The sequence below is a fragment of the Anomalospiza imberbis genome, chromosome 8 (assembly GCF_031753505.1).
Source record: "Anomalospiza imberbis isolate Cuckoo-Finch-1a 21T00152 chromosome 8, ASM3175350v1, whole genome shotgun sequence".
NCBI lineage: Eukaryota > Metazoa > Chordata > Aves > Passeriformes > Viduidae > Anomalospiza > Anomalospiza imberbis.
The window spans coordinates 32875080-32887981 of record NC_089688.1 but is presented as its reverse complement, the minus strand read 5'-3'; the positions used below and the strand labels follow the sequence as shown (position 1 = coordinate 32887981).

The 12902-nt window shown below is 43.4% G+C and overlaps 1 protein-coding gene across 3 annotated transcripts in view; it reads left to right on the top strand.

The window, feature by feature from the left end:
• ADAM12 (ADAM metallopeptidase domain 12) overlaps positions 1–12902 on the top strand; it is a 178800-nt gene that overhangs the window by 121755 nt on the left and 44143 nt on the right. For all 3 annotated transcript variants that reach the window (XM_068198305.1, XM_068198304.1, XM_068198303.1), the window contains exons 9-11: positions 256–425; positions 2030–2114; positions 6901–7049. In XM_068198305.1, coding sequence (XP_068054406.1) covers positions 256–425; positions 2030–2114; positions 6901–7049 — 404 coding nt within the window. The remainder of the gene's footprint in view (positions 1–255; positions 426–2029; positions 2115–6900; positions 7050–12902) is intronic.

Genomic DNA, 12902 nt, shown 5'->3' with positions numbered 1-12902 from the left:
CTTGGGTAGGGCAGGGAGAAGCAGGAAATCCCTGGATCTCTTTAAAGGCCTTATGGGTATTGAGTTGGGTCAGAACTGTTTTCTGGGAGTCTTGGAAATATTTTGTCTGAGTCTTGTCAGGTGTTTTGCCCTGAGAGAAGAAATTGTTTTAACCTCTACAAGAAAGGTTAATTATGTTTTTATTGAAATATTCTAATCTGAATATTCTAGTCTGAAATATTTTTTAGACACATGCATCCTACTTTTCTCCTCTAGTTCTACAGGCCACTAAACATCCGAGTGGCCCTGGTGGGAGTGGAGGTGTGGAACGACATGGATAAGTGCTCCATTTCCCAGGACCCTTTCACCAGCCTGCATGAGTTCCTGGACTGGAGAAAGCTCAAACTCCTACCTCGGAAAGCCCATGACAACGCACAGCTGATCAGGTAGGCTTGACTCTGCATTTGATACCCACCAGGATTTTGGAGATTTTGAGGATTTCAGGATAGCTGTGCTGAGTCCTTCCCCAGCTGCTCAGCTGTTGGAAGGAACATCTGTGTTCCTGAGGGTTTGCCTTTCCCCTCTGCAAGCACCAAACCCAAAATCACTCTGCAGGGCCCTGCAGCAGATGCTCCAGATGAGTTTCCTTTTCCAGCCCTGGTGCTCGAAGCCTGTCCTGAGTACAACCAGTGTAGAGCAGGAGGTTGTAATCAGCTGCTGCGTGCTCAGGGTGTGAACTTACAACCAGTTTAAACTGCCCTCAGTCTAAATTTTCACTGGAAAAGACAGTCCTGCTCTGACCCTAATGTGAAGACAATTTCTTAATGAAAAGACCTCAGTATGATTTAAAATGCTGTCTAATTTAGACAATTGATTTGCATTCATGATTTAAAAATTGAACCATAAACATATTTTACCCTGCTGCTTTTTCTTGAATGCAATAATGAGCAAAGGCCCCTGTCAGCCCAAACCAGTCTATGGTTCTGTAGAAGTAAAAGCACTCTTAAAAAAAAGGTAAGAGGAACACCTCTGCGTTGAATAGGTATTATTTTGATCAATTGACTATTCTTTATACTGAGCAGATAAACACACCTGATGTCTCAGTAATTAAGAGTTATTTACTTCTTACATTACCTGAATAAGAATAAATTGAGCCCTTCCAAACTGTCCCTCCTGAGATATTTGATTGCTCTATATGCATAATAACACTTTGTTTGAAATTATTGCATCCAAAGCTGTGCATCATCACAAGCAGCACATAAACTTCCCCCTGCATTGCAACAAACCTTCTCTGAGTTAGAGACATCGTTTTTTTATGCTTGTACTCCTGTCCCCAGCTTCAGAAACAAAGAAAGGGAAGAAGGGTCCTGTTGCAGCAGTAAAAACTAAGGAGGGTGATCCAGTGGGTGTGATCCAGTGGGGGTGATCCAATGGGGGTGATCAAATGGGGGTGATCCCATTGGGGGTGTTCCAATCCAGTGGGGGTGATCCCATTGGGGGTGATCCCATTGGGGGTGATCCCATTGGGAGTGATCCAATGTGGGTGACCCAATGGGGGTGATCCCATTGGGGGTGATCCCATTGGGGGTGATCCAATCCAACGAGAGTGATCCAATGTGGGTGACCCAATGGGGGTGATCCCATTGGGGGTGATCCAATCCAATGAGAGTGATCCAATGGGGGTGATCCAATGGGGGTGATCCAATGGGGGTGATCCCATGGGGATGATCCAGTGGGGGTGATCCAGTGGGGATGATCCATCGTGGATGATCCAGTGGGGGTGATCCAGTGGGGATGATCCATTGGGGGTGATCCAACGGGGGTGATCCAATGGGGGTGATCCAATGGATGTCCCAAGAGCTGGGACACTGTGGTTCAGTTCAGCTGAGGCAGCGCAGCCCATCTGGGCTTTCCATTGCTTCAGACCTGCAAATGTGCGGAGCAGAAACGGAGCCTTTGTTTGAGATTGGCAGAAATCCAGAACTGGAAACAACAGGGAGGTATCTTGGCACTGACTGGTGGCTCTGTGTCTCCTCTCCCCTTCCTGCAGCGGGGTGTACTTCCAGGGGACAACCATTGGCATGGCTCCCATCATGAGCATGTGCACAGCAGAGCAGTCTGGAGGGGTCGTCATGGTAAGTGGGGCAAGCACTCAACCACTCCAACTGGCCCAACTGGCCCAACTGGGGTGACACCACACCAGGTCCTGCGGTCCAGCCTCCTGAACCAGCCCCATTTGTCCCATTTTCCATCTCTCTGTTGTCTATATCCCCGTTCAGATTGCTTGTAAATGATAGTTTCCATAGTGAAAAAACCCAAAATATTGCATTAAAATATAGCAGGGTCTCTTTGCTAGGAGTTTATACCTCTAATTGTTATTGAACCAGGTGCTGAGGTGCTGTGAAGGAAGAGAACCAGAAGATGTATTCGTTATACACTTGGGTATACTTGTGTTACAGGCAGCAGCAGTCTATCCTGAATCTTTTATTGTATTGATTTTATTCTGTATTTATAGAGTTTCCTGTGTTAGGCCTTATTTTCCATCTTTGCAGCAGAGGTTTTATTGCATTGCCAGACAGCAAGAACAAACAGTGGCTGCATTTATTCCAGCTGAGTCTCTCTCAGGGCATTATTGTTGTTGTTAGATGCAAGACATGGTGAACACACAAGCAAACATCTTGTCCAATTTCTGGAAGGAGTTCTGATGTACTTTCTTTCTGATTTTTTCTTTTTTTGAATTTCAATTTTACAGTGTTTTGTGCTAAGACGGAGGGAAGAAGCTTTAAAATAGAACGATGAAATCACATCATTTGGGAGAAGTTGTGTCAAAGTTGTAGAAAAGACAAAGGTTTCAGGCTCTGGATAGCTTGAGAAGCTGAGTCTGTAATTGCTGTCTGTGACAATTACTCACTGGGTACCTGGGGGAGAGGTACAGAAGGAAAAGGAGGATAAAAAGGAAGAAAGAGCTGTAGGAGCGTCCCAATGCACCTCCAAGTCTTGGTAAAGGCACAGATGAGGCAGACAGCCTCATTTTAGCCATTTGACTCAGCCCTGCAGTCACTGCCTTGGCTTTATCTGCAGTCAGAGATGCCCTTAATGATGACTTTTTGTCCTTTTAATTTTTAGCATAAGATTTAAAACACTCCACAGTATAATTTACAGCCAAGTCAGTTCTCTTTGCTCTGGAGACTGTCATTTTAAAGAGAAATAATTACAAATAGTTCATTCCAGCAAAAAGAAAACAAGAATCAGCATTTCTTTAGAGCATTCTCATAAAGAGGGCACTGATTTATATGTCCAGGAGAAACCCAGGCTCTGTGGACGAGTCCTGGGCCAGGCTGAAGCTTCTGTCATGAAAAGGAGCACGATGTTACCCGGAGATTCAGTGAATTTAAGCTTTTGAGGTGCAAATTAGCTTGAAACTTGCACAGAATAACCAGAAACATTCTCCAGTTCTTTAAGCAAATCCTCAAAAAGGAGCCAAATCCAAAAGAAGCAAACACTCACCCCACAACCCAAAAGTGCAGCTGCCCAACCATGCCCTGAGTTAGCAAAGGCTGATTCAGGCACAGACATAACATATTTACATATATTGGTTCCTGTACCCTGGCACAGCTGCCCAGGGAAGAAGTGGAGTCCCCACTCCTGGAGGGATTTAAAAGCCTTGTGAAGGTGGCACGTGGGGACATGGGGCAGTGGTGGCCTTGGCAGTGCTGGGGAATGGTTGGTCTCCGTGGTCTTAAAGGTCTTTTCCACCTAAAAGAGTCTGTGATTCTATGAAAGAATGAATCACTCTCAGCCTGGGAAGGTCGGGGGCTCAGATGTCTCGACACTACACAAATGAAAATTTGGCCAACCTCATAATTCAGCCAATTTCTCACCCATCCCACCCCCCGCACTCAACACCAAAAGCTCCCACACTCTAAAACCTGTTCTGGAAGAAAAGACAATGAGAGACTGCGTCAGAAATGACATTTGAATACAAAATCTGGAGTGACTCTTGTCTGATGTGATTTTCCTGGTTCTTTTTGCAGTTAGTCAGCTCTACTTTATGATCTAAATTCCTCTGTCATGCCTCCCTGGGAGCCTGCCTGTCTCTTTTCTATAGGGCTGAGCTCTCTCAGTGGGTGACACCCTGTCTCCATTAATTTTCAGAAGAACTCAAAGCAGGGAGAGCAGCCATGTGCATGTGAGAAGCTTTAACAAGACCTTTATCATTTCATTTTCCTGTGAAGTTTCTGTAGTGTCATAGAAAAACCAAAGAGAAGTTGACATTAAAGCAAGTCTTTGACGTGATTCAGTCTTCATTCTTCTGTTTCCAAAGGTTGCCCACTGAATTCATGGATTTAAAAGTAAAATATTTCTGAGAGAATAGGAAAGTGACTTTTTATCTGGGCAGATAGTGATAGGGCGAGGGAGAAGGGTTTTAAACTTATAGAGGAGAGATTTAGATTAGATATTAGGAGGAAATTGTTCCCTGGCAGGGTGGGCAGGCCCTGGCACAGGGTGCCCAGAGCAGCTGTGGCTGCCCCTGGATCCCTGGCAGTGCCCAAGGCCAAGCTGGACAGGGCTTGGAGCAGCCTGGGACAGTGGAAGGTGGAGTGGAACTGGATGATTTTTGAGGTCCCTTCCAATTCAAACCATTCTGTGACTCCATGAACCGAGTGAGCACACACTGAAAATACCAGGAGCAGGGCATTTGCTTGGTGGAGCTGTAGGTGACAGCATTTAATGATTAGGATTTGATTTAAATCCCAGTGGAATGAAGCAGAATTCATCTGAAAGCAGCTGCATGTTTTGTGCAACAGCTTATAATGTCTTAACAGTAGATGGTTGCTTATTCAGTGGTTGTGAAATGTGTTTGGTAATGACTTTCACTGCTCAAGTTAACTTTGAAGGACCCTGGTGGAATAAATCAAAGTCACATTGCTATTCATTTCTTTAGTCCTTGTGATACTTAAATGGTCTCAGTATCAAACGGAACATGTCACTGTTTGTTTTGATAATCTTCATTTATGCTGTCTTCAAATAACCTCTTTTGCTGAGGCATCACATTCCTCCTCCTAAAAACCCTCTCTAGAAGCTGATAAAATTGCATTCCAAGTGGATCTGAGCAAGTAATGAGAACCGCATGGGCTGGAATAATTGTTTGCCTTTTCAAGTCCCAAATTACATTTCACATCATTTATTGCTCCACTTCTGGAGTGGACTGTGCAAATCCTTATTTTTAGTTTTATTTGACAGCTTCGGAGTATTCAGAGAAATACAATCACTGCTCAGTAAGTGCAGGAGATACTGGAAAAATAAAGAAAGTCTGAGCTCAATTTGCTGTGAGTCTGTAGCTCAGTGAGGAGTTTCTGCCTTGACCAGATAGCCCAAATTTCAAGGCATCATCCAGTGAGTCAGTGGTAAATTATATGGAATTATTTTGCTGTTTTCTTAATCTTCAGCCCTGCATTTTTTTTCCGTTTGAGTGAGAGGTTGTGCTCTTTTTATGACATCAGGTTTAATTACACTGAATTCTCTAAGTATTCCATCAATTACTGTGTGCACAAAGATAAACCCATCTGTAGCAGACCAGTATCTAGATAAGCTATCTCATTATGTAGGTGTTGTGCAGGACAAACTGCACACAAACTGGCTGTCACAAGATTTCTATATAAAGATTTTAAAAATCAGGGAAAAAAAATTTTAAAAGAGACATTTTGTGAACAGATAAAATTCTTTTGAGTTGATTCCAATTACAGAAGGAGCATTTTGATGTGTTCAGAATGACTGTATTCTCTTCTTGATTTTGTTTGCTGCTTGAGAAATGATTCAATAAAAATATTAGCCCAGACAGATGAAAGAAGAAACTCTTAAATCTACCCCAAGTCGTGTATTAAGGCCTCCATTAGTACATAGATAATGTTTTAGACAGTTTTACCTTTCACTTCTTTTTAGTCTGGAGTTTGGCTTAGATGATGTTGGAAGAGTTATTTAAAGTGAATATATTCATGCACGCTTCCAGAGCAGGCAGCTGTACACAGTAATTCCATTTACTGACTGATAAATAGTGGATCATGCATTTATATTACATGTTTATGCCTTCAGGGAAAGCTTTCTTACAAGTGTAGTGGATTTTTTTCCCTCAAGGCAAAATGATCAGTGTGGAAAGGTCTCTTACTTGTGGTTAAGCCAAAACATCATTCTGATCAGCAGCCCGTAATCAAACCATGCAGAGAATTTCTCAGAAATGATTGTCCCAAAAATCAGCATTTCTACATGGATTAATGTTAAAATTTCAAACGGACACTTTCAACATTTAGAGTATTTATAGGTTAATAAGAGGCCATGGAAGATTTTGGCTTGCTTTGGCCTTTCATTTTAAGAGATTTTTAAAGATTCTTGGTTTTTCTTAAAAGGTTTGTGAAATCTTGGACATTCTGATATTAAAGAAGCAGTCTGAATCAAATTAAATAGACTGAGTGAAATCTCTTGCTGCGTTTTTAATTTGCCTTCTGACATGAAGGATCTTCTCACCTCTCCCTCACCACACTCATCCTCACCCATAGATTATTTCCCTTTCCAACACTCCATGTCTGCTGACCTCTCTCTGGCACTGCTGGCACTTGGGAGTTTGGGGGATTTCTTGAACAGCAGAATTTTAAGCCCCAGTAAAGAGATTTTCACAGCTTCTCAATGGTTTCAAATGTCTAATGGGGAAACTGGGTGGCCAGAAAGGCTGTCCTGAAATTCCCACTCTGCCCTGTAGAAGGATGAATTTAAAATTGAGTTTATTTAACAGCAGAGCAACTTCAGCTGTTAAACTCATAAAACATTTCAGAGGACGAGCAATAGGACCTTAGAGGGGGAATGTGTGCCTTGAGTTGGGTTTATATGCTGAATTGACTGGTTCTCCTGTGGATTTTTGTTTTAAAGGATCACTCAGAAAACCCTCTGGGTGCAGCAGTGACGCTGGCTCATGAGCTGGGGCACAATTTTGGGATGAATCACGACACACTGGAGAGGGGCTGCAACTGCAAAGCATCCACTGATAAAGGGGGCTGCATCATGAACCCCTCCACTGGGTAAGTGCCAGGCTCAGACTGGCAAGCTGCACAAGCTACAGCTACAGTGGGACAGCCGTGGCTTCATTTTGTGCCTCAGGAACAAAAGGTACAAAAAGGAAAAAAAAAAAAAAAAAAAAAAGGGGGTTTCAACACCTGTTAAATCTTGTTGCAGTTATCCTCTTCAAGGTGAAAAAATTAAATGTTATCAGAGCACATGTACTATTGCACCTTTCTATTTCCAGGTTAACAATGTGAGAGACAAAAATGCTGTAAGAAACTGGGTAATGTAAAAAAAAAAAAAAAAAAAAAAAAACCACAACCAACCAAGCTGTGTTGCAAGTGTTAAATCAGAATTTCACCTTGTCTCATCTTGCCAGCTGAGCATCAGTGACAATAGGAAATGAGCCAAGATGGAGATGAGTGGGTAGGAAATTCAGTAATGCAGGAAATGCACTCTTGGACTCTGCAAACTCTTTGTCTTGTGCAGAGCAGCTGTTTAGGTTTGCACAAACTTTAGTTGCAAGTGTGGAGCAATTTTAGCTTGTGAGAAAAATAAATCTGCAAGGTCGGTGGGATTAAGGCTGCTCTGTGTCCAGAGGGAGATCTTCCAAGAAAAGAGATTAGAAATGTGGGAAATAAAAACCAGTGAACCTGTGCTCACTTCTGTGAGGGCAGGGCCAGGAGCTGGACTCGGTGATCCTGGTGAGAGCCTTCCAGCTCAGGAAATTCCCTGATTCCCTGTCAGGACTAAAGGGGGGCTCTGCTGGTGGCAAAGGCACTGTGCCAATGCACAAAAGTGTTTTGTAGACACTGAAATTTCAGGCACTCTGGGCAGAGTGAGCTGTCACTGCTCGCAGGGATTTATTTTAAATTCCTACTGAAATGGAAGGATAGGAGGAATGAGTTCTCCATGTTCAGAAAGGATTAAATTGAAGTAAGATTTGCCAGTTAAACTGCCTGTGACTGGAATCCAGTAAGAACCAGTGGGGCAAATATCTGCAAGCAGTGTAGGTACAGCTGGATGTGCCTTAGGACAAGAGGATGGTCTGGATGTTCTCTGAAGTCCCTTCCAGCTCCAGCGTTCACTCTGTGTGCTTAAAGTTCATCTGTTGCTTAAAAACCTCTTCTGGGAATTGTGATCAGCTCTCCCTCTGCCTTTCCCAAGACTGCAGGTTTCTGGGAAAGAAGGGGAGCAATGTGGGAGAGGCCAGGGAGGGTTGGGCAGGGTTGTTCCCTGCTGGTCAGCCCAACAGCAGCCTTGGAATTCCTTCAAAGGCAAAGCTGTCACCCTCCATCGGGGCAGAAATCAGGATTGTGGCCAGAGGCCAAGCACAGCAAGATGAGAGACAAACAAAAGAGAGTTGTGAGAGTGGAGGAGAATGAGAGGGATTTCTGCAGTCTGGGAAAGAAAAATAACTCAGCTCTTCTGAGACAATGGGCAGTAATTATCCCCATGGAATTGCATCCTGCACAGGTCAGGGCTCTGTGCACGCCGTGGGGACAGAGTGAAGTGGGAGAGGGCTCTGAGCTGAGCTGAGCTGAGCCCTGGGCAGCAGGGCTGGGCTCTGAGCTCCTCAAGGAGACATTCCAGCTTCTGTCAGCTCAGCTGAGTTACTGGTTCTGCATCCAGCTGCTCCACTTTGCAATAAACACAGGGATGCTCTCAGGATAGAAATTTCTGCTCGCTTTCTGGACTCATCTGGTGAGAGGGACATTAAATAGCTCCTTCCTCATTCTTCCTTCACGCTGGAGTCCCTTGGGTGTGTCTGACCCTGTCCTGGGTGCTGGATGTGCCAGTCCTGACACTGGGCTTGGGCTGGCTCAGGGCAAGGTCAGAGCAAGGCCGTGCCCGCTCAGAGTTCCTCAGGACATGAGGAGTTGGATATTCCATTCCTCATCCCAAGAAGCTCAGCTCCCCCACTGGGGTTTCTGCAGAACCTTCCAGGTTGAAGGCTCTGCCCACCCCCAGCACCCCACAGGTTTGGGCAGGGGGAGTCAGCCCCACCTTGTGGATTTTCACATCCCCCTCTTTGGATTTTCGGCAAACTCTGCATTCAGCTTGTGCCTGAGGAAGAGCTGTGGCCTCAGAGCCCTGAGCAGGCTGATTGTTTGCACTGATTATTGATTTAGAAATGGAAACTTTGGGTCTATCGCCTGAGGCTTTATCTCGACACCGTGCTGTCAATCTGTGACAAATATCCTGGAGAACACTTCACGCCCTGAGCCAAGCTGCATCTCACCAATTTCAAATTAACACTTTGAATATTTAATTACCCAACATGTCTCACCAATAGCAATATTCCCTCAAGCACCGCTATTGAAGGAACACTGAAAAGTTTTCCTCTCTGGAAGTGCTTGTCTGTTAAGGGAAGGCCAAATGAATGTTCCTTATCTCAAATGCACTCTGGAAATAGCCAAAAAAATCAAAACTAAGAGCACCCCCCGTCCATTTAGAGAGACAGCCTCCTCTCAGTGTACTCACTGCACTGACTCTGTGCTTTTCTAATTGGTTTAACGTAGATTTAATGAGTGGAAAAAAAAATTCTAGCTGAAGTTAGTGTAAAAAGCACTGAGAAGTCCTTATCTGATGTATACAAAAAAAATAGGAAATGTCTAAGTTATACCAGAAAGGCCTCAGTGAATTTAACTCTGGAGTCATTGGTGTGGTCATGCACAAAAGGGAATGTTTTAAGGCTGTTGACTTAAACGGGATTTCATCAATTATTGTAATTTCTTTCAGTTCTTCTGTTTCAGTCTTTGAAGAGGTCTTGGAAATTATGTCTTGGTGGGAAAAAGCCTCCAGGGATCAGGGTGGAATTTAAACTCTGTTGGATCTACCCTTTAATCAGCTTTCTATAGTTTTTATTCTTAAAAGATACCAGCAAGATGAGCACCAGTTGTGCGTGAGCTACAATTGTCTAAAGACCTACTACTTTAGCAAAATGTATTTTTTATAACATAGAATCAAGCACAAAACCCCACAGATTTGTGTCAATACAGGACTTTGAGAGATTCAAATATCTGCTATGAAAATCACATAAATCCTTCTGTAGAAATGGGGGTGGTTCCCATAAAAATACTATCAATAAGGAGTATTTCGTACTAAAATTAGTATTTAGTACTACAGAATATTAATATTTAAATATGTTTAACAGTGATACTAATCATATCAGTAAGGAATATTTAATACACATTTTCCTCTTTATTATGCATCTGTTGTAATGATATTCCTCTAGTTTTTTTTTAATTGTCTTGTACATGGACAGTTGCAGGTGAGAAAGAAGGAATATTAGAGAGATTTGTGAATCTTTTTACTGAGATCTTATTATCTGGAAACTAAGGGACTGGGCTGAGCCAGTGAGGCCACTTCAGTATTCCACTTTTTTTCCAAATATCTCCCTAAGGTGTCGCCTCTTAGGAGTGAAAGTATTCCTCCTGCCAGGCAGATAAATACCAAAGACTTCTGGTGCAGCCCAAGGCATTGGGCTGGATTTGTGCCCTTGAAATGTGAGCAGCATTTAGCACTGCAGAGCAAAATGCTGCCAATTAGCAGTGCTTGCTTATTTAATAATTTTGGAAATGCAATTTTTACACGCCCTTCTTCATCAAAATTGAGCACAGGGCCTTGCATGGGGTTTGAAGCCAGGTGAGCTCCCACTAAGAAGTTGAAATATTGACTTCAGAAATGTTTGAGACTTTTTATTTGCCAGCCTTAAGGGAAGCAAAATTTTGATAGTTGGTGTTCTCCCTTCCTGTAAACTCAAGGGTTGAACTTCCCCTCACCCACTTTCCTGTGTCCTTGAGTGCTGTGCCCTTTTAGCTTCCATGCAGGTGATCCACACAGGGAACTTGTCTGCAGGGCAATTTGTTCTCCCCTCCCTCCCTCTCCCAGGGAGCTCTCCTTGATGCCTTTCCATTTCCTTTTCCTGGTGAGGTTAATGAGAGCAGGAATCCCCCCAGGATGGGCAGTTTCACCGAGCCCATTCAGATGCTGATCCTACAGTTGTTTTTTCCCTTTGGGATGCCCAATACCTGCAATAAAATCCACTTGCACCGGCCCCTGGTGGAAGCGTGTTCTCTTCCCAGGTTCATTTCTTGTTGCTGGATCATCCCAGCCAGGGCTGATGGAAATGGCTCCCAGGACCGAGCCATGTGTTCCATCCCTCTTTGCCTTCCCATAGACACAAGCTGGTGGAAAATGGGGAAAGGGCTCCTTTGTGGTGTTCCCCTCCAATCCCCTTGCACCTGGATATGGGAATGGTGGAGATTTTCTCAGGTCTGTCCTACTGCCCTGCACCCCATTGCTTTCTCTGTACATTTATTATGAGATGGAACACCTCACATTGATCTGGAAGGTTCTCCTCAAAGCCCATGATGAAGAAAAGATTAAATAAATACAACATAATTTAAAATACTCAAGAAAATATAAAATCTGTATGGGCTATTGTTTCAGGACATGTAATGAGCAGTAGATATTCAAGAAGTGGAAAATCTGATGCATGAGAGAGCATGGCTATTGATGTTTGCTTAAAAAACTTCTGAATGAAAGAACATCTCTTGGGAAACTTCTGTTTTAATGTAGGGCCCTAGCAGATATGGCTTTCCTCTTTTCCTGGAGTTCCAAGGCATATTCTGATTTCCAACCCCTGATGACACACAGGAAGGAGGAAGCAGCTTCTTTAGGATACTTCCCCTCACAACCACTCCCCTTTGTCTTGTTCCTTCTGTGTGATGCTCCTTTTGAAAAGTCAAGAATGAATTGAACCCCTCTGCCTGCCTTTTTTTCCCCCCCTATTCTTATCTTGAATCTTGTGTTCCCAGTTCCAATTTTCACAGCTAGGATTTAAAGTCACTCTCTCAGATTTTAAATTGAATTTACTCAGATAAATATGACTGTGTTACAGGGAAGTGGAGCTTGGGCTGTGACACTGCTGGTGGAAATTCCTGTTCTGTGTAGTGATGACCATGAGTAGAAAAAAAAAAGTAGAATAGAGATCAATTTAATCTCTCAGCTATAGATTATTATTTCAGAGGATTTTTATGGAATGGTGCCTCACAGGAAAAAAAGAACAGCTAATTTTGGGTAATTGCCTTTCAGTACACAATTTCACTTTAATTATTGAGTTTTTGGAGGCAGGGTCTGGGGGAGGAGACCAATTAGGAGCCCAGAAAGAGCACAGGGTAGAAAGCATATGTAGAAAAATATGGGTTCAGTTACTGTTGTAATTTGGAGAAGACATTTTTCTAACCAGTCCCAAAAAAACCCTGTTGTTATCAGTAAAATTTTAAGTAAAATTCAAACCTTTGTGTTAGAATTAAAATAGGGAGACAATGGGAAGCTGCCTATTTGTGAATGAGAGTGAGAGCAAAGGTGATCTGTTAAGACTCATCTGAGTGACAGTCCCAGATTAAACTAATGACTCCAATTAAGCACTGCTGAGGAGAAATGGGGGGAAATTACCCATGGGAAGGAGCATCAGGTGGGCATTTCCAGGTACCACTAAAAGAGAGCCTGGCTGCTTACTGGGTTTTAATTCCCTCCAGGAGCAATTAGATATTCTGCACTGAACACTGAGTACATCAGTAGTAATTAAGGTGAGATAAAATATTTAAGTGGAAACAGAGTGGCTTTTTCCTGAGCAGTAGCACCAGATGTCTGTGAGGGGCTCAAAGTGACACCAAGAGCTGCACAGGAGATGCAGCAAATGTGAGCATTCCTGTTTGCCTCCCTGGGGATCAGCTGGTCCATGGATCTGTTGTAGGAGTGGTCCAGGCATCCCTGGATGAGCTTAGGAAACATTTGCTATTCAGAGGCCGATTCCTGTGCTGTGGAATCTGGGAGAAGTTATCCTTGAAAGGCAGCTCTGCTGT